Raw genomic sequence first — 20,443 nt, forward strand, 5'->3', positions numbered from 1 at the left:
GCCCACTTGCTATCAGATTTAGTCACTGAAAAAACTGTTTCTGAAAGGGCTGTTGGCAGAATAGGGAAGATGGGACCTCTGTATCTCCCATGAGGGGGAGGTGCCATTCAGACTTTAGGGAAGATGGTGTGTTGTGTTCCCCTGTCCCAGAGCCACAAATCTGAGACTCTCCCAGAATACAGTGTAACCTTGGTTCTCAAACTTAATTCATTCCAGAAGGCTGTTTGACAAGAGATTTGTTTGAAAACCAAACCATTTGTTCTCCATTAGAAATAATGTAAATCGAATTACTTTGTTCCAGACCCCCAAATGATTTCCTGTTTTAACCATATTATATAGAGTACATAGCTACAGTACATAAAATCTAGAAACAAACACTTCTTTTCTTAATTTATTGAACGACCCCTGAATAGCCTTTAATGAAGTACTTTTATCACTCATTCCAGGTCGGCAGTATTCACTTTTTCACATGTCACTGCCTCCAAAATGCTGTCACAGGCTAACTGCTTTTCTTTATCCAAATCAACAACAGTTTTTCTACCTCTTCAATTGCCTATGATCTTTGTTTTGTGAGCACTTTAACGCCCTTAGCAACATCAGCACATCTGATGGCCTCTTTAGGTTTTAAAATTGTCCTAATCACCCATTTCACCAACAACAAAAGCAAAACAAAACAAAAACAACAGCAAAAAACTACATGAAACTATTCACAGCACAGTAAACTTGACTCTCATTCTCTCCTTTGTTTGTGTCTTGCAAGACGCTTTTGATCATGCACAAAATTTGTTTGACACTCAAGACATGGTTTCTCTGAACAACTTGGTCAAGAACTGAATTGTTCGAGTTGGGTGACATTTGAGAACCCAGGTTAGACTGTATTTCCCTAACCTTGCAGGGTGAATACACTCATAGGCAGGCCAGTGGGGTCTGCTGGAAGTCAGTAATTTCTATCAGCTCTTCCATGAGGGGGAGGTGCCAGTAGATTCCCAGGAATGTTTGAAGAATGGCCTCACCTCAAAGCCAGTCACTGATGCTTCCTGAGTCTGACCAGGCCTGTAGGTTGGGCCTCTGCAGCTGAGAGGAGGGGCTTGCACCTCTCAGGAAAATGGCTGCTACAGAATTGGGGAGGATGACTGAGCACAGGTATCCTGGAAGCTACTCTCCATGTCTCTCCCCAATGCTTCTAATCCCTGACTCTTCTCAGGTGACTTTAGTCCACACAACTCTCCCTCCACTGAAGCCAGGGTGAGTGGCTGTGAACTAAAATTCTGTGATCTGACCCTTTAAAAAACAAAGTGGCTCCCTCTGTGGAAAACAGTATGGAATTTCCTCAAAAAATTAAAAATGGATCTCCCATTTGACCCAATGATCCCACTCCTGGGAATATATCCTAAGAAATCAGAAATAACAATCAGAAAGAATATATGCACCCCTATGTTCATAGCAGTGCAATTTATAATAGCTAAGATTAGGAAACAGCCCAAGTGCCTATCAGCACATGAGTGGATAAAAAAGCTGTGGTACATTTACACAATGGAATACTACACAGCTATAAAAAAGAACGAACTCTTATCATTGGCAATCGCATGGATGGACATGGGGAGTACTATGCTAAGTGAAATAAGCCAGTGAGAGAAAGACAAGTATCACATGATCTCACTCACATGTGGAATCTAATGAACAAAATAAACTGACAAACAAAACTGATCCAGAGACACAGAAGCATGGAACAGCCTTTTGAATCTCAGAGGGAAGGCAGGGGAGGGTGGGTGAGTGGGAAGAGACCAAAGAACTTATATGCATATATGCATAACCCATGGACACAGAGAATAGGGTGATGAAGGCATGGGCTGGAGGACAAGGAGCGGGCTGGAAGAGGTCAATTGGGGAAACAAGGGGGCATATGTAATACTTTAAACAATAAATATTTTAAAAATAAAAAATATATAAGTAAATTAAAACAAAGTGGCTTTATCTCCAGCAGGCTCCATCGCCCCTGCTGGTAGAAGCCCTGCTGCTTTTCACTGCTGGATGCTATGTGGGCAGGTGTTCCTGGCTCTGGCCCTGGAAGCTCGGGAGCCCAGCCTGGTATACAGGCCTCACTACTCTAGGGGAAATTCTCACAGCTGAGATATCCCTCCTCAACTTGGCCTGCCCTATGGGAGTGGTGCCAGCCCCTCCCGAAACCACAACCTTCCTATCACTCTAAAGGTAGTTTCTGCACTTCCTTCTTTAAAAGTCTCCTCTTCAGCTAGTCTTCAGTTGGTAATTCAGGGTGAATATTCCCTAATTTAGTTTTATTGCCAGTTTGGTTCTGGGAGGAGCTGCAAGAATAATCCGCCCACATGGTGCTATCTTCAAACTCCCGAGCCTTCATTTTCTAAAACACCATCTTCCTCAGGGCCTTTGTACTGGCTGTTCCTTCTCCCTGGGAAACACTTTCCCACTTAGTCTCTCGCTCAGTCTTCATTGAGGTGTGTGTTAAAGTGTCAGCCGTTGGCAAGTCCTGGCAAAACTCTATAAAAAAAGAACACTCTCTATCCATTCTCTCCATTTAATGTGATTTACTTTTCTTTATAGCATCTTCACCATCGGATTTGTTATATTATTTTTTATTTGATTATATTATTGCTCCATCATTAGTTTGTAGACTCTTTTTTAAGCATCCCATACTCTGAACAGTGCCTAGAATATGGTCTATAGTCAATATATATTTCTCAAATGAATGAAAAATATCCTCAGTAAAGCAGCAGTATACTAGTACATTACGTTTGAAGAACAGGTTGGTGTTAGAAAAGGAAATTCTAATGAGAAATGCCAATAGAGAAACATTAATGGGAACCAGATTGCACAACAAAAATGGAAACTATTTTCCAGACTCTAAAATATAAATGTGTCATTTATTCTCAGTTACTAATGCTTGCTAATGTGAAAATTAGTTATTCATTTTTTTATATCTTTTTTTTGTAGTCACCTCCAACACATGGAACCAAGCAATGGTACACAAATTTCACAATTTCTTCTTCTGGGACTTTCACAGGCACTGGAACTGCAGCCCCTCATATTTGGGCTTTTCCTCTCCATGTACCTGATCACTGTGTTAGGAAACCTGCTCATCATCCTGGCCATCAGCTCAGACTCCCACCTCCACACACCCATGTACTTCTTCCTCTCCAACCTGTCCTTGATAGACATCTGTTTCACCTCCACCACCATCCCAAAGATGCTAGTGAATATACAGACTCACAGCAAAGTTATCACCTATGAGGGCTGCATCACACAGATGTATTTTTATATCCTCTTTGCAATGTTGGACAACTTAACCCTGACCGTAATGGCCTATGACCGATTTGTGGCTATCTGCCACCCCCTGCACTACATGGTCATCATGAACTCCCGACTCTGTGGACTGCTGGTACTGGTGTCCTGGATCATGAGTGTCCTAAATTCCTTGCTAGAAAGTTTAATGGTGTTGGGTCTACGCTTCTGCTCAGACTTAGAAATTCCTCACTTTTTCTGTGAACTCAGTCAGGTGGTCCAAATTGCCTGTTCTGACAACTTTCTTAACATTATAATGTACTTTTCAGCTGCGCTGCTAGGCGGTGGTCCCCTTGCTGGGATCCTTTACTCTTACTCCAAGATTATTGCCTCCATATGTGGGATCCCATCATCTCAGGGTAAGTATAAAGCATTTTCTACCTGTGCGTCTCACCTCTCAGTTGTCTCCTTATTTTATGGTACTAGCCTTGGAGTTTACCTCAGCTCTGCTGCTACCCAAAATGCACACTCAAGTGCAACAGCCTCAGTGATGTACACTGTGGTCACACCCATGCTGAACCCCTTCATCTACAGTCTGAGGAACAATGACATAAAGAGGGCCCTGCAAAGATTCCTTGTCAGGTAAGCTTTCCCAGGGCCAACTGTACTAGGCTGAAGAATTGCCCAGGAATGCAGGTTTCTAGCCCAAAGAGAGAAGTTCTGACACAAATTAATCCAATCTTTGGACCATAAGGAATTGGAAATATTCATTTAACTCAAGGGTTAACATGAATTACTTTAGTATAAATTCTTCTCTTATGACATATATCATTCCAAGTAAATTTTCTATTGTTTTTCTGAAAGAATAGTCATGAATTATACTACCCCTAGGGAGAAACTATACTTGGCTACTAAGGTCATTTACATAATTTTATTGTAGGGGAAAATCTGAGACCAAAGTTTTCACTTATATGTTCATCGATATTTTCTATAGCACTACCTTTACAACTCTTCTTGATTTTGTAGACTTTAACATGCTAGTATGTTTTATAGCTGGTCTTCTGGTTTTATAGTCTTCATTCTGTTATTCAACTGTGTGTCTACATGCCTATCTTAGCCACTGACAAAAAATGACTACTCAATACATGTTTCCAAGAAGTGTCTACATGGATACATACATTTTAATAAATAGAGTGATCTAATGGTTAGAGTCAGAGATGACCTTAAATATGATGAAGCAAAAAACAGCCATACAATTTATTACTCTACAAAAATATTTTTCATGCTGCAGGTCATTAAAGTGTGGAATATTAACCTGGCCCAATGGCTCAGTTGGATGAAGCATCCTCCTGTACACCAAAAAGTGTGTGTGTTTGATACCAGGTCAGAGCATATATCTAGGTTGTGGGTTCCATCCCAGGTGGGGTGCATACAAGAAGCAGTCAGTCAATCTTTCTCTCTCACATTGATACTTCTATCTATCTGTCTGTCTACCTATCTATTATCTATCTATCTATCTATCTATCTATCTATCTATCATCTATCTATGTCTACCTCTGTATCTATGTCTCCTTTCCTCTTTCTCTAAAAAACTCAATAATAAAATAATAGTAAAATAAAAAATAAAGTGTGGAATATGATGTCCATGTGTAAGGTTCCTTATTCATTTGAGTGAAGAATTACATGGAGTGTTTTATGTGTTTTTTTCTGAACTATTTTCCTGTTTCTGTTTGAAATTTTTCAATTTGCTTCAGCCAAATGTGACTCCTTCTAAATGCTCTAAATTAAATATTTCCTCTTTTCTAAACTTTTTTCAAATCCACCAAAGGGTCAGTGAGAGAACAATCTAAATATCATATATTTACACTCAGGAAGTCCTTTACACTCAGGAATATCTTCAATATTTATAATCAAAGGATGAATCACACATGCCTGGGAGGACCCCGCCCCCATGGGAAAACTCACACAGGGCTCCTAAAACCTGCCCCCATCTCTCTGCCTCTCATAGGCCATAGCTGCTTCCTCAGCTGCACCAAGGGCTGCCCCACACTGTGCATGAACTGGAGCCCAGGAGAGGAGCCGTCTATCCTCCATTCACTCTGGAGCTGGAGGAAGAGGGAAATGCCTGGAGGACACAACATGATCAAGTTTAAGTCATTGCAGAAGGATAACCTGGGTTATGTTATGATCTTCACACAACCTAGTGAAAAACCAGCAGTAAGTTGCCTGTCTCAGAAAGACTGTTTAAGTCTGAATCTGACAGATATGGACTAAATGTATCTATTTCATTTACTAGAAACAAAAACAAAAAGATTCTTTTAATTGCTAATATATGTCAGAGACATTCATAAATTTACATTCCATCACAGTATGTCATGATATTTCTTTTAAGTACCATTTGCTTCTTAATACTTTAACACTTTTCATTTGTAGTATGTTGTTGTGGTTTTAAACTCAATACATCATAAATTATTCCCAGTTGTCATAAATACTCTAGAGCAGTGGTTGGCAAACTCAGTAGTCAACAGAGCCAAATATCAACAGTACAACAATTGAAATTTCTTTTGAGAGCCAAATTTTTTAAACTTAAACTTCTTCTAACGCCACTTCTTCAAAATAGACTTGCCCAGGCCATGGTATTTTGTGGAAGAGCCACACTCAAGGGGCCAAAGAGCCACATGTGGCTCGCGAGCCGCAGTTTGCCCACCAGTGCTCTAGAGTATTAATAAGATGAAGACTCCTATCAAATACTAGACCCCATTGCACGAAGATTCGTGCAATAGGCCTTCCCTCCCCTGGCTGCTGGCACCCGTTTTCCTCTGGCACCCAGGACCCAGGCCTTCGCTCTGGCCACTGCTTTCTGTCTTCGCTCCGGATGGAGTGCCACTCCTGGAGCTCCCTCAGCCCCAGACCCTTCCCTCATAGAAGGTGTCCCGCCCCGCCCGGCTGCTCCACACCTGCATGCGTGCTACCCAGAGGCTCAGAGCGGCAGGGCTACAGCCATCTTTGTTGTTGGGTTAATTTTCACACTCACTCCTGATTGGCTGGTGGGTGTCGCAAAGTGACGGTCAATTTGCATGTTTCTCTTTTATTAGTGTATATTATTAGGACTATCTAATGAAAAAATTGTGCTTTATGGTATTTTACAAACTTATTTATGTCACTTAATGCTTCCTGATAGCATCGTTATGGAGGATTAGTACTTTTAAAAGATTTTAAAAATACAATAAAAAGCAGACATGTTTTTTTAAAAAATGACTGGAAGTTAGATGTTGCAACAGACCAAATTGTTTTCCAAATCCTGAACTGTATATAGGAAACAGTGTAAAAGGATCAGTTGGAATATCTATACACAAGACACAAAGATCCTCAAGGTAAAAATAAAATTGGACTAGATGGCATATAGCAGTTCTGTGATGACCTGGCACTCATGCCCAGCCAGCATTATTGGGTTGATCACTGCGTGGAAGTTCAGAGCAGCAACACAGTGCAAGTTCTCCAAACTAGAGTTCATGCAGGGCCTGACAGAATTAGGAAGTGACAGCACAGAACCCCAGATACCCAAGATGGAACAGGGATTGAAAGGACCAGGACGATTTAAGGATTTTCCCAGTTTACTTTTTTTTATTTCTTACCAGTTTACTTTTAATTTTGCAAAGGATCCAGGACAAAAAGGTTTTAGATCTAGAAATGTCCATTGCCTACTGTAATTTAGTGCTTAATGAAAGATTTAAATTCTTAGACTTATGGAATAAGTTTTTGTTGGGACATCATAAACTATCAATGGCAAAAGATACTTGGAATTTTCTTTTAGACTTCAGTGCAATGATTGCAGGTGACATGTCTAATTATGATGAAAAAGGAGCATGGCCTGTTTTTATTGATGACTTTGTGGTATTTGCATGCCCCCAAATTACTGGGACAAAAAGTACAACGATGTACACTAAAGGAACCTTCTAGAACATACATGGTCTGTATATTAAATACAATGAAAAATTGCATAGTCAATTTCTGCTGGCTGGACTGAACTGAAGATTAATCCTTATAATTCAGACTGAGGGTTCAAATGAAAGTTTAAGGATACATCTTGGAGCATATCATATTCCACTCTTCTAATGGTGGCTTATGCTTATATTGTAGTCGGGGCCTCTCTAACCATTTAAAACTCCAACATTGTGGGTTTCATCTTATATCTGTGGACCATTCTAGTTTGTTCTCCCAGAAGCTTTATGGTGATTATTTTGAGGTTTCCATTCTTGCACAAAGCACAATGCTGTCTTCATTAGAAAGCAGTTTGGCCTAAGAATTAAACATGAACATTACAAAAAATTTCTAAAAACTTCTGAAATATATGCTTTGGGATATTTGCCAAGACTATGCTGATAGCACTTCCAATGGGGTGATATATTTAAGTGTACCAGATCTGCAATGGTGTCTTGGTGTGTGTGGGGGGCGAGAGGTGGAGGGGTATTTATTTCCTGGCAAATCACATGTAAGATTGATGTGAGTAGAGAATCTGGAAAAAAAAAAGTCAAAATAACCAAAGTGAAAACTAAAAAATAAAAAGGATGAATCACACAGGAGTTAAAATCCTGCCCAGTCATGTAAATAAGAATCACAATATTCCTGCACAAATATGCATGTCCTTCAACCCTGTCCTGACTACCTGGAGGAGAACTCAGTGGAGGCTCTTTTATACATTTATCTGAAGTGCATTTGAATAACAGAATGATAGTGAATGCTGTCCTCAAATGTCAGTACAAATGCTTAAAGTAAGAAGTAGCAGGGTATTATAATTTACCTCAGTTCTGTTCTCTTTGATTATAGTATCAATTTGCTATTGCTATATAACGAGCCATCCTAAAATCCAATAGTATTGATATAATTCCTTTATTTTCCAGTGGGTTTGTGTAGTGGGAAAGTGTTCTGATCTCTGTTGGTCTCCTCATGAGTCTGCAGTCAGCTAAGGGTCAGCTGGGGTGTCTCTGCTGATCTTGGCTGGGCTTTCTAATGTACTAGGGCCTCAGCTATGGTGACTGATCTAGGGAGGGCTTGGCTGGAATAAATGGGCTCCGTCTACCAGTCCTCTTCTTCTCTGGAAGGCCCCCCTAGATTTGTTCACATGTCTCAGCCAGGGTTCTGAGTGAGAGCAGTGAAAATGCACCAAGGCCTGGTAAAGCACACTGTCACTTCCACCATATTTATTTGACCAAAACAATTTTAAAAAATCCTAAGTCCAGCCCAGATTCAAAGGTGGAGAAGAACACTACACCTCTGGATGGGAGAAGTTCACAGTCACATTGCCAAAGACATGGAAACAAAAAAGAATTGGGACCACATGTGCAAATAGTCTACCACTTGGGTACATTTTAATTAAAATGCCAAGGGCAAAAGACAAAGAGAGAATCTTAAAAGCAGCAAGAGAAAAAGTTAGTTACCTACAAGGGATTATCCATACTACTGTCAGTTGATTTCTCAACAGAAACTGTGCAGGCTAGAAGGGAGTGGCAAGAAATATAAAAAGTGATGAATAGCAAGAACCTACAACCAATACTCTACCCAGCAAAAGCTATTATTTAGAATTGTAGGTCAGATAAAGAGCTTCACAGACAAGAAAAAGCTAAAGGAGTTTATCACCACCAAACCAGTATTTTATGAAATACTGAAGGCTATTCTTTAAGAAGAGGACGAAGAAGAAAAAGGTAAAGATAAAAAATGATGAACAACAAAGTGATAACAAATACATATCTATCAACAAGTGAATCTAAAAATCAAATGAATAAAAAATCTGATGAACAAAATAAACTGGTGAATATAATAGAATCAGGGGCATGGAAATGGAACAGACTGATGATTCTCAGAGGGAAGGGGGTGTATGGGGGGGGTGCAGAAAGAGATTAGACAAAGATTTTATATGCATCTATGCAGTACCTATGGACACATACAATAGGGTGGCAATGGCCTGAGGTGGGGTTGGAACCAGGGGAGGGGAGCTATGGGGGATAAAAAGAGGGACATCTGTAATAATCTCAACAATAAACGTTTTTTAAAAAACTTTTAAAAAATACATTTTTCTGGCCGAAACCGGTTTGGCTCAGTGGATAGAGCGTCAGCTTGCGGACTGAAGGGTCCCGGGTTCGATTCCAGTCAAGGGCATGTACCTTGGTTGCGGGCACATCCCCAGTGTGGGGTGTGTAGGAGGCAGCTGATCGATGTTTCTCTCTCATCGATGTTTTTAGATCTCTATCCCTCTCCCTTCCTCTCTGTAAAATATCAATAAAATATATTTTTAAAAAAAATACATTTTTCTGGCCTGGTACAAGTATACCTTGGAGATAACATGGGTTAAGTTCCAGACCACCATAAGAAAACATGAATTACAATAAAGCAATTTGTAATCTTTTTACTGATGGAAGGTATTGTCTTCATTTGTTAAAAAAAAAAAAAATCTGTGAATTGCAATAAAGTGAACTTCAATAAAACCAGGCATGCTTCTATGAGGAAAAAATAAAAATAAATAAATAAATGAAAATAAATAAAAAATGGTGCTACTTATACACAATGGAATACTATGCTACTGTGAAAAAGAAGGAACTCTTACCATTTGCAACACCATGGATGGACATGGAGAGCATTATGCTAAGCAAAATAAGCTAGTCAGAGAAAGATAAATATCACATGATCTCACTCATTTGTGTTATAGAATGAACAACATAAACTGATGGACAAAAATAGATTCGGAGACATAGAAGCTTCCAACAGATGGTAAAACCTCAGAAGGAAGGCAGGGGAGGGGGGAAGGGACTTAGAAATCAACCAAAGAACTTCTATGCATGCATGTAAGCATAACCCATGGACACAGACAGTAGGGGGTGAGGGCATGTGCTAGGGGGTGGAAGTGGCCGTGGAGAGGTTAATGGGGGGAAAGCAGACATATGTAATACTTTAAACAATAAAAAATTTAAATTAAAAAAAGAATAAATTATAGGGCAGGAGGCTTAGAGAGACCACACACAGTTTTCTTTTCCTTTTACCCCAAACAGCTGCCAGGTGAGAAGGAACTTTTAAGAAATATTTTTATTGATTTCAGAGAGGAAGGGAGCTGGAGAGAGAGAGACAGAAGCATCAATGGTGAGAGAGAATCACTGATCGGCTGCCTCCTGCACCCCACCTGCCACCCTCTACTGGGGATGGAACTAGCAACCCTGGCATGTGCCCTGCCCTGGGCATTCAACCACTGAGCCATGCCAGCTGGCCTGGGGTTGAATTTTTTAAATGGTAGCAAAATGGGGTACTCTAATTTTACTGGCAGAAAGTGTTACAATTTTGGAAAACAACCTTAAGTCAGCTATAAGTATTACAAATAATGATGCTATTTAACTCAGAGTTTCTCAGCCTCAGCACTGTTGGCATTCTGGGACAGACTGTTCTCTGTGGTGAGGTCTGTCCTGTGAATTGAAGGTTGTTTACAGTATCCCTGCCTTCACCCACCCCTCTGCAGTGTGACAGTCACAAATCTGTCAGGACATAGCTCAATGTCTCCTGGTGGGGAGGGGAATCACCTCCGATTAGAACCACAGTTTGAATTTCATAATTTAAACACATTTTAATAGCATTAATGTAATAGCAATTTAAATGGATATTTATAACATCATTCTAGAGGCATACAAAACTATCAACTTAAAAATTAGCCGGCTATATTTGATCAAACATTTAATTAACTCACCCCTAAAGCATTTGCAGGGCCTAACCAAATGTTTTCTCAAGTCATATAAGGCCTGTGGTGGTGGGGGGGGGGGGGGGGGACTGTGGGGAGACATTACCCATGCCTACTATAGTAGAACCCTACCTAGCCCTGCACACACCTTGATATTAGTCACTTAGACTCATTTCAAGCTTCTGACATCCAGATTGTAAGAGCATAGCTTTGTTTGTTTTAAGCAACTAGTGTGGGAATACTAGCTGCTTAAAACAACTAGTATAGTATTCCTAGCACCTGTAGGATTATAATATAGACATTTATTCAATAAAACTTGTTTGACAGAACTGAGTTTAAGCCTCTTTCCTCATTAACTTCCCTTGGTTTAGGGCATTTCATGTTAAAAACCACATGATGTGGAAATGAAATGTTAACTAGATATGATGATCTTGCCCCCAACCCCCAAGCCCCACCTTTCCCTCAGCTGGTACAGTGAAGGCCTCACTGCATAAATGTAAACTGACTGTGCTGCCTCCGTGGCATTAAGATTTAAGGAACAATGGGTGACCTCTATTTCCAAACCAAATCAACGTGACTGCTCTTTCAGTTTTTTCCCAAGCTAATAGCTACAAAAGACATTTCTTGTTGTTTCCTCAAACTATTACTCAGTTTCTGAAAACTTCATTTATTTTCCCATTTTTGTATAGCATTACAAATTTTTCTAGAAATTATTCTTTCTCAATTGACTTTTGTAGGACATTTCTTACCATAGAACTGAAATATCATTGCTGACATGTACACATAAGGAACTGTTTGACATTGAAATTGGGACTCAAAAGAACTGTTGGCCCAAAAAGAAACTCACTACAGACTGATTCATTTGCCTCTCAGCATAACCATTATTGCTTGTATCATTTTCGGTTCTTATAAATGTATTTCTAGTATCACATGATCTCACTCATCTAGGAGAAATAATGAACAACATAAACTGATGAACAAAAACAGACCCGGAGACAGGAAAGCATCGATCAGACTGTCAAACCTCAGAGGGAAGGTAGGGGAGGGTGGGGGTAAGGGGGAGAGATCAACCAAAGGACTTGTATGCATGCATATAAGCCTAACCAGTGGTCACGGAAAACAGGGGGGTGGGGGCATGCGTGGGGAGGGGTTTGGGATGGGAATTGGGGGATGAGGACAAATATGTGATACCTTAATAAAGAAATTAATAAAAAAAAATAAAAGCAGAAAAATTTTTTTAACGTTTTATATAAATATATCTGTTTTCTAACCACTTTGTTTCTTGCTTTATTAAGTTGTTTTTGCTCACCTGTAAATTTTATATGTACTTTCTAGTGATCATCAAAAATGTATTGGTGATTTTTACACCGAGTTTGTAATCCCTATGAGATCTTGCAAGATGTCAGAGGGCAATGACCAATTCAATATTCTTTCACATCAATAGCCATTTATGCCAGCTTTTATGTAACAATTCAAATGTTTTTAAGTATATTGAAGTATAAGCTTACCATATGGTAAATGTTCGTGTACATTGAAACCTAATTCCAGATTCATTAAATGAATCATAGTTGAACATATGCTATGTGCCAGAACATTCTAGGAATATTATGCATTATATACTTTTAGATCTAGGTCTTTACAATTTAATAGTCAACCCATATTGATATTCTTATTTGATTGTATTTTATGTCTTGTTTCAGTTAGTGTTTAATTCTCCATTCAATTCTGGGTACTATTGTAATTTTGAAACTTCTCATTTTAACCTGGTTTCATTATGCCTTCACTTTTTTTTCATTTTATCACTGTTCACATTCTTAGTTTTGTCTCGGTGTAAGTGCACATCTATTCACATACCTTTGTGAAAAATCCAAACGTAAACAAAGCAGGTGAAGTGTCTGCTCTTTTGATCATGCAGTATGACAGTGAGGGCAGAGAACAATGAAATAAATGTCTGTTTAAAATACTGTCCTCAGGAAGAATCATATGAACAAAGCTATTCAGTATAAAGAGATAGAACTGTCATGTGTGGGCAGGATTTATAAGGCATGGTCTGGGGAGGTTTTGCATGTAAAATGAAGACCAGACCAGGACCAGAGTGTGCTCACAGGGTGTGTCAAAAAAGATGAAAACCGAAAGCCCAAAAATAACATAGGAAAGGTGCCACATTAGAAAAGGGAGAAAGGGGCTAACCTCATCCCCTATCAGACCACATAAAAACAAATTGGTCAAGTGACTAAGAATAGGTACAGAAAACAATTCTTCCACTGCTTGATGAAAAAAATCCAACTCTTTTTACACTTTCAGTGTGTGGGGTGTTGTTTTATTCCTTTACTCATTATAAAACAATAAATCAGTAAGATAATTTTGTCTTTTGGACAAGCTTATTCTTGTTTACTTATTATTTTTCTGGCATCAATGGAATGTGTTGAGGGTTTAAATATGGCCAGACCCAAGTATATTTATCTTCCTCACCGTCCCTCTAGGACAGGGGTGGGCAAACTTTTTGACTCTAGGGCCACAATGGGTTCTTAAACTGGACCGGAGGGCCGGAACAAAAGCATGGATGGAGTGTTTGTGTGAACTAATATAAATTCAAAATAAACATCATTACATAAAAGGGTACGATCTTTTTTTTTATTTCAATAGTTTTATTCATTTCAAACATTTTAACAAGAAGAATGTAAAGACTAATTATTATAATTTGAAACTTCAAAAAATGGAGGAATCATAGCACAATAACATACCTTATATTGAAAATGGCAAAGGCAAAATAAAATTGCTTAACAAAGGAAAGGTACAAAAGCCTTTCAAATTAAACTTAAATATAATAAAATAATTTAAAACTAAAACAAATAGAAAAGAACAAAATGTGTAAACAGTAAATTAAACATTTTCTTTAGTGCAACTTCCAAATTATGCCCGGGACGTAGATGTAGATGGCAATGTAGACTGGGTTGAAAGGTTTTTGGTCTTTAAAACATCAACTTCAGTCGGAACAGTGTTGTTGGTCTCCTTTTTTAGCTAATGCATCAAAGTCTGGAGTTAGTTTTGTTGTGGCTATTCTCAGGATAGATCTGAGGTGTTCGTCAGTTAAGCTGGATCTGTGAGGGGCTTTGTTGATGTTCATGATGCTAAATGTCTGCTCACAAACATAGGTTGACCCAAACAGCACCAGTATCTTCTGTGCCATCCTCCGGATGTTTGGAAAAGTGGCTTCATTAAGTGAAGCATAAAAGTCTCTTAGTTCAAGAGAGCTGAATTTCTCCTTTAGGACAAAGTCAGACTGAAGATCAATGAGTTCCAGTTGCACCTCTTCTGGTGCTGTTTCAGGGTTTTGTGACAAAGGACAGGCCACCAGTTGAAGTGACTGGTCAATTTTTTCAACATCAGAAAACCGACAACAGAATTCTGCATGCAGGTCATCCAGTGATTTGCTGTATTTCTTCACGTTTTGGATGGTCTCCTTCTGTGTGGCTAGTGTGGCAAAATGAGTGAAGACTTTGTCTGAAATTTGTCTGGAAAAGAAAATCAGCTTCGATTTAAAGGCTTTCACATTAGTGTACATGTCATGTACATACTGATCTTTTCCCTGTAGCTTCACATTTAGCTCATTCAAATGTGAAAATATATCTACAGCAAATGCAAAGTCACACAGCCAATTCTTGTCACTCAGCTCAGTAAATTCGTCAGACTTCCCCTTTAATTTCAAAAATGCACCAATCTCTTCTTTGAGCTCCCACACTTGTTGGAAAACTTTGCCCAAACTCAACCAGCGGACACGAGAGTGGTAAAGTAAGTCGTGGTGATCCGCATCAGTTTCCTCCAGAAACTTAATAAACTGACGGTGCTGAAGTCCCTTTGCTCGAATGAAATTAACAAGCTTTACGACTGGATTAACAACATGATTAAGTTGTAATATAGACTTGCACAATGATTCCTGGTGAATAATACAGTGAAGAAAAATAACATCTTGGTTAGGGTTCTCCTCTTTCACTTTATCCTGAATTCTTTTTAGCAGTCCAACATTTTTTCCAGTTAAATTTGGAGATCCATCTGTCGTGACATTAGCAAGTTTACTCCATGGTAGCTTCATTTTCTCAATGACAGTAGACACCCGGTCATACAAGTCCTCTCCCCGTGTTTTTCCTTTCAGTGGCTCCATGGCAAAAAACTCCTCCATAATTTCAAAATTGTCACTAATCCCTTGGATAAAAATTAAGAGCTGAGCAGTGTCCTTTACATCATTACTTTCATCCAATGCTAGTGAATAAAACTTAAAGAACTCTGCCTTACTATTTAACTTGTTGGCCAAGTCTTCATCAATCAGTTCCACTCGACGAGTCACTGTCCTGCACGATAAGCTGAGTTTTTCAAACTTGCCTTTGCTCTCTGGACACAAGAGACCTGCTGTCTCTATCATACATTCTTTCAAAAACTCACCTTCAGAGAGAGGTTTGCTAGCTTTTGCTAATTTGAATGATAGCATAAAACTTGCTTTGGTAGTTGTCTCTTGAATTGCAGTTTGTCTGTGAAAGACATTTTGCTGAGCCTGTAATTTAGGCATCAACCTCTGTGCAGTAGCCTCCCGTTCTTGAGGTGACTGCTTGCTAGCATAGTTGCCATGCTTTGTGGCAAAGTGATGGCTGAGATTGTACTCTTTGAAGACTGCAAGTGTTTCCTGGCATATCAGACATACCGGCATTGATCGGACTTCAGTGAAAAAATATTTTGTCGTCCACTCCCTCTTAAACACTCGGCATTCACTGTCCACTTTCCTTTTCTTTGGTCCACTCATGTTTAATATTGGGCTAAAACCAACAGTACCGTTCTCTTATTAAATTCTTTACTAAAATAAGACAGTAAAGTATAAAAACAAGTGATTAAATTTGCTCTACTATAACATTTTTTGGTCTTCTAAAAAATATATATATAACAAAATCATCTGAAAAAGTTCAGACATGGGACAGAGGCACACCCTGACCATAGAGAACAACCCCTTTCCTCCATAGGAAACCTGTGTATCTTTCACACAGGCCCTTTGTTTATGGTAACACACATAGGTGCACATTGCTGTGTCTTCCAGACACACTTGTATGGGAGGTGCTAGGGCAGTGCAAAACATGGGTAACCAGTAGTTACCACTAGCACTTCCGTTACTGGCAAAAAACAGCCGCAGTGCACATAGTGTGAAAGAGCCCATTATCAATGTCGGATTGCATCCACTGGACTCTATAAAAACAACCAAGTGCCACTTTTAAATGCCCATTGCATGAAAGAAAAATACCACATGATCTCACTCATTTGGGGATAATGAAAAACATTATAAACTGATGAACAAAAAGATAGATACAGAGGCAGTAAAGCATCAAACAGACTGTCAAATTACAGCGGTAAGGTTAGGGAGAGGTGGGGGAAATAAGAGATCAACTGAAGGACTTATATGCATGTATATAAGAGTAACCAATGGATGCAAAACATTGGGGGAGAGGGCATGTATGGGAGTGGGGTGGGGGGGCAATGGTAAGATATGTACACATATAATACCTTAATAAAAAAAAAAAAAGAAACTCACAAAAAAAATATGCCCATTGCAACAGTTTTTCTTATTAAAAGCTGGAAATAGCAGGATATTTATATATATACCCCTACTGTGACAGCCTGGCAGAGCATTACAAAGGAGAAAACCCAGCATCCGGTGATGTCCATAAGTACAAGACTTCAGGCTGTCATTACCAGGAAAGGGTTTCATCCAAGTATTAGATATGAACATTTGATTTTCAGTTTTTCATTTGTCCAATTACTTCTGAAATCCTTAAATAAAGCGATTTTGTAATAAAATCTTTAGTTCATCACATTTCTATACAATCTTTTTGTTCAACCCACTGAATTAGGGCTCGTTCACACTAGCCGTGCTGCCGATGCAGTATGGTGCAGTAATGCAATGCAGCGCAGCTAGGGTTAATGCAGGGTACACAGGTTTCCATCATGTTTGCATTGATGCTAATGTGCAGTGGTGCATGTTAACACAAATGCCCTGTAGCACGCATTTTTACAGGCGCAAGGGGGAGAAGCAAACGCAGCGCAAAATGCATTTGTTTTGCCGCTAACACATGCGGTTAGTGGCCACGGTAGCGTTACTGATACCGCATCCATATCAGCAAAAAAATGCAGCCACAGCATGGCTAGTGTGACATGTCCTCTGTGTGTCTTTTTCCCTGCTGCGCGCGTCCGCAGTGGGAAAAATAAACTGCAGTGGATACAAGCCCTAAAAGCTGAAAGTCTTTGTTGTTTTATTAACAAGTCATTGTGATGTACAGAATGTGGGAACAGGAAAAAATTGTGTTTGAGTGGAGCTCTTAATCTTACCTCAGAAAGGCTCTGATACTGTGCTCTCCAGGGGCGTGTCTCCCTACATCACCACGATAACGTGTCTACGCATTCCCAGGGTGATGTCAGGAGATGCGTCCGCGGGCATTTCAAGGAGCCTCTGTAAGATTGAGAGGTTGTTCCTTCTACTGAATGGGCGGATATAAATCCACCCACTCAGAAGAAGGAGCTGTGTCCGTGTTTCCCGACGTTGCCATGTTAACACTGTTGCTGGTGAAGGAGCGGAGGGGAGAGCAAGAGAACCCTCCACTCTTTCGGCTCCCCGGGCCGGATAGAACAGCCGAAAAGGCCGGATCTGGCCCACGGGCCATAGTTTGCCCACAGCTGCTCTAGGACCACCTGAGTTTATTAAATATCTATTTCATTATTTTCTCCCCGACCTCTCTCTCCTTTCCAATCACTGAACAGATTTTGTTGTTTTACTAAATACAGAACAGAAAATGGCCATCCCAGTATGGAACTCCAAGTTTATTTGTCTATGGAAGGTTTAATATTTGGTATTTCTAGAAACCATTTCTATATTTGACAAGTTAAACATCACTGATCTGGCCAACTTGGGTTGTATTTATTCATAGTAGAATCAGTGTGGCTGGCCTGAGACAGACATGGGAATACCTACCTAGGAGGCCATGGTGGTGGTGGTGGTGGTGCTGGTGGTGGTGGTGGTGGTGGTGTGTGTGTGTCTGTGTGTGTGTGTGTGTGTGTGTGAGCGTGCGTGCGCACGTGTGTGTTTGTGTGTGTGATTTGTAGATGTGAGCAGTTCTCAGACCAGGGGTAACTGCACTCATACATTCCAAGGTGGCTCTTACAATACGGGGCCAGAGTTCAATCAAGAGAAGGTACTAAGAAGGGGATCTGTTTCTATTCCAAGGACCTTTGTGACAAGAATAATAGAGTATAAAAGGCCGTGTGGACAAGGAAATCCCTGTGCCTGATGTGTCAGCTGTAGCACACAAGCCACTTCACTGGATATCCCCTAAAGATGACCATAACATACATAAAATTTTAAAAATAATGTCTAACCTGCAAAATATAAATTATCACATTTTAGTGAAAATCAGTCATGTTACTTTTATCTTTCCTGATAGTCAACTCTACCACATGGAACCTATGAATCTTACACAAATTTCAGAGTTTGTTCTTCTGGGATTTTCAGAGAAACCAGAACTGCAGCCCCTCATATTTGGGCTTTTCCTCTCCATGTACATGATCCGTATATGGAAACCTGCTCATCTTACTGGCCGTCAGCTCAGACTCCCACCTTAACACTCCCATGTACTTCTTCCTCTCCAACCTGTCCTTTGTAGACATCTGTTTCACATCTACCACCATTCCAAAGATGCTGGCGAACATCCAGACACAAAGCAAAACCATCACCTATGCAGTATGCATCACCCAGATGTATTTTATATACATTTTGCTGGGTTGGATATTTTCCTCTTGACCGTAATGGCCTATGACCAGTTTGTGGCCATCTGCCACCCCCTGCACTACACTGTCATCATGAACCCTCGGCTCTGTGGACTGCTGGTGCTGATATGCTGGATCATGAGTGTCCTGCATTCCTTGCTACAATGCTTAATGACATTATGACTGTCCTTCTTCATGGACGTGGACATCTCTCACTTCTTCTGTGAACTCAGTCAGATGATCAAACTTGCCTATTCTGACACAATTTTAAATAACATGGTGACCTATTTTTCAGCTCTTCTGCTTAGTGGTGGTCCTTTCGACCACCTTTCGCTGGGATTTTTTCCTCATATTCTAAAATAGCGTCCTGCATACATGGAATGTCATCTCAAGGGAAGTATAAAGCATTTTCTGCTTGTGCATCTCACCTCTCAGTTGTCTTCTTATTTTATGGTACGAGCCTAGGAGTGTACCTCAGCTCTGCTGCTACCCACAATGCACACTCAAGTGCAACAGCCTCGGTGATATACTCTGTGGTCACACCCATGCTGAACCCCTTCATCTACAGTCTCAGGAACAAGGACATTAAACAGGTTCTGAAAACATTCTTTGTGAAGGAAACTACAAACTGGCCAGTTGTCCTAATACTGAAGATATGCCCATGATGGCAGAGGTCAGAGGCTCAGAGTCAGATACTGTGATTACCTTCCTACTATGGAAGTAGAACTTGCTTTTTCCACTGATTTCCTGGATTTCTATTTATCTGACCTCATCTTCTCTATTCAGTTTATGTAACTCAATTAAGTTTTCTGCTCTCTCAGATATCCAACAGCTTATCTCTTTGCTGCTTTCCTACTTTCCCAAATTTATTTCCATATGGATCAGATATTTGGAAAATCCCATTTAGCTAATGGACAACATGGATTTTTTTAGAATAATTTTTCTCAAATGACATACAGTATATTACATCAAATAATTTTTATACCTAAAAGAATCATCCTGAATGATATTCCTATGGGGAAAAAAAACTACAATTAATGAACCCCACTGGTGTTGCTTGGTGCTTGAGCCTCAACCCATGAACCTAGAGGTAATGGTTGGATTCCTGGTCAGGGCACATGCCCTGGTTACAGGCTCAATCCCCAGTAGGGGTAATGCAGTAGGTAACCGATCAATAATTCTCTTTCATCATTGATGTTTCTATCTCTCTCCATCTCCCTTCCTCTCTGAACACAATAAAAAAATATTTTTAAAAACCACACTTAATGTCCAAGGAAATTCATACAATTGTAAAAGAGAGGAAAATCTGAGACTTGGGTTTTTCACTTTTATGACTCTCATATTTTTGTATATCACTGTCTTAACTGCTATTCCTGATAATGTAGACTCTGACATACTTATGTTTAATAGCTTCTCACCAGGTTTAATTCTCCTCATTAGAATTCTGTTCTTTTTCATCCCAGTGTTCACAATCCATTCCTTAGCCACTTGCAACATAATTATCAAATCCATGTCTCCAAGAGGACTCTTAACTGAAAGATAAATGTTAATAAATAGTTTGACTCAATACCACCTTAAAATCACAGATTCATTTCAAAATAATAAAGCAAATTTTTAATCACATATTGTATTACTATGTAAATATTTATTCTTCATGCTATACATCTATTC

The 20,443-nt window shown here is 39.6% G+C and overlaps 1 protein-coding gene and 1 pseudogene across 2 annotated transcripts; both read left to right on the forward strand.

Annotated features, from left to right (window-relative positions):
- Positions 1-2,983: 2,983 nt before the first annotated feature.
- On the forward strand, positions 2,984-3,904 carry LOC308249750 (olfactory receptor 7A10-like; the record flags this gene model as incomplete). The annotated part of the gene is made up of 1 exon (XM_080671545.1): positions 2,984-3,904. One exon carries the CDS (start codon positions 2,984-2,986, stop codon positions 3,902-3,904), a length of 921 nt encoding a protein of 306 aa, XP_080527671.1.
- Positions 3,905-6,653: 2,749 nt separating this feature from the next.
- Positions 6,654-7,218, forward strand: LOC308251755 (DCN1-like protein 1; annotated as a pseudogene). The gene has a single exon. The product of its transcript is annotated as a DCN1-like protein 1 (transcript).
- The last annotated feature ends 13,225 nt before the right edge of the window (positions 7,219-20,443 follow it).

The sequence above is a fragment of the Plecotus auritus genome (genome assembly GCF_963455305.1).
Source record: "Plecotus auritus genome assembly, chromosome: 6".
Taxonomy (NCBI): domain Eukaryota; kingdom Metazoa; phylum Chordata; class Mammalia; order Chiroptera; family Vespertilionidae; genus Plecotus; species Plecotus auritus.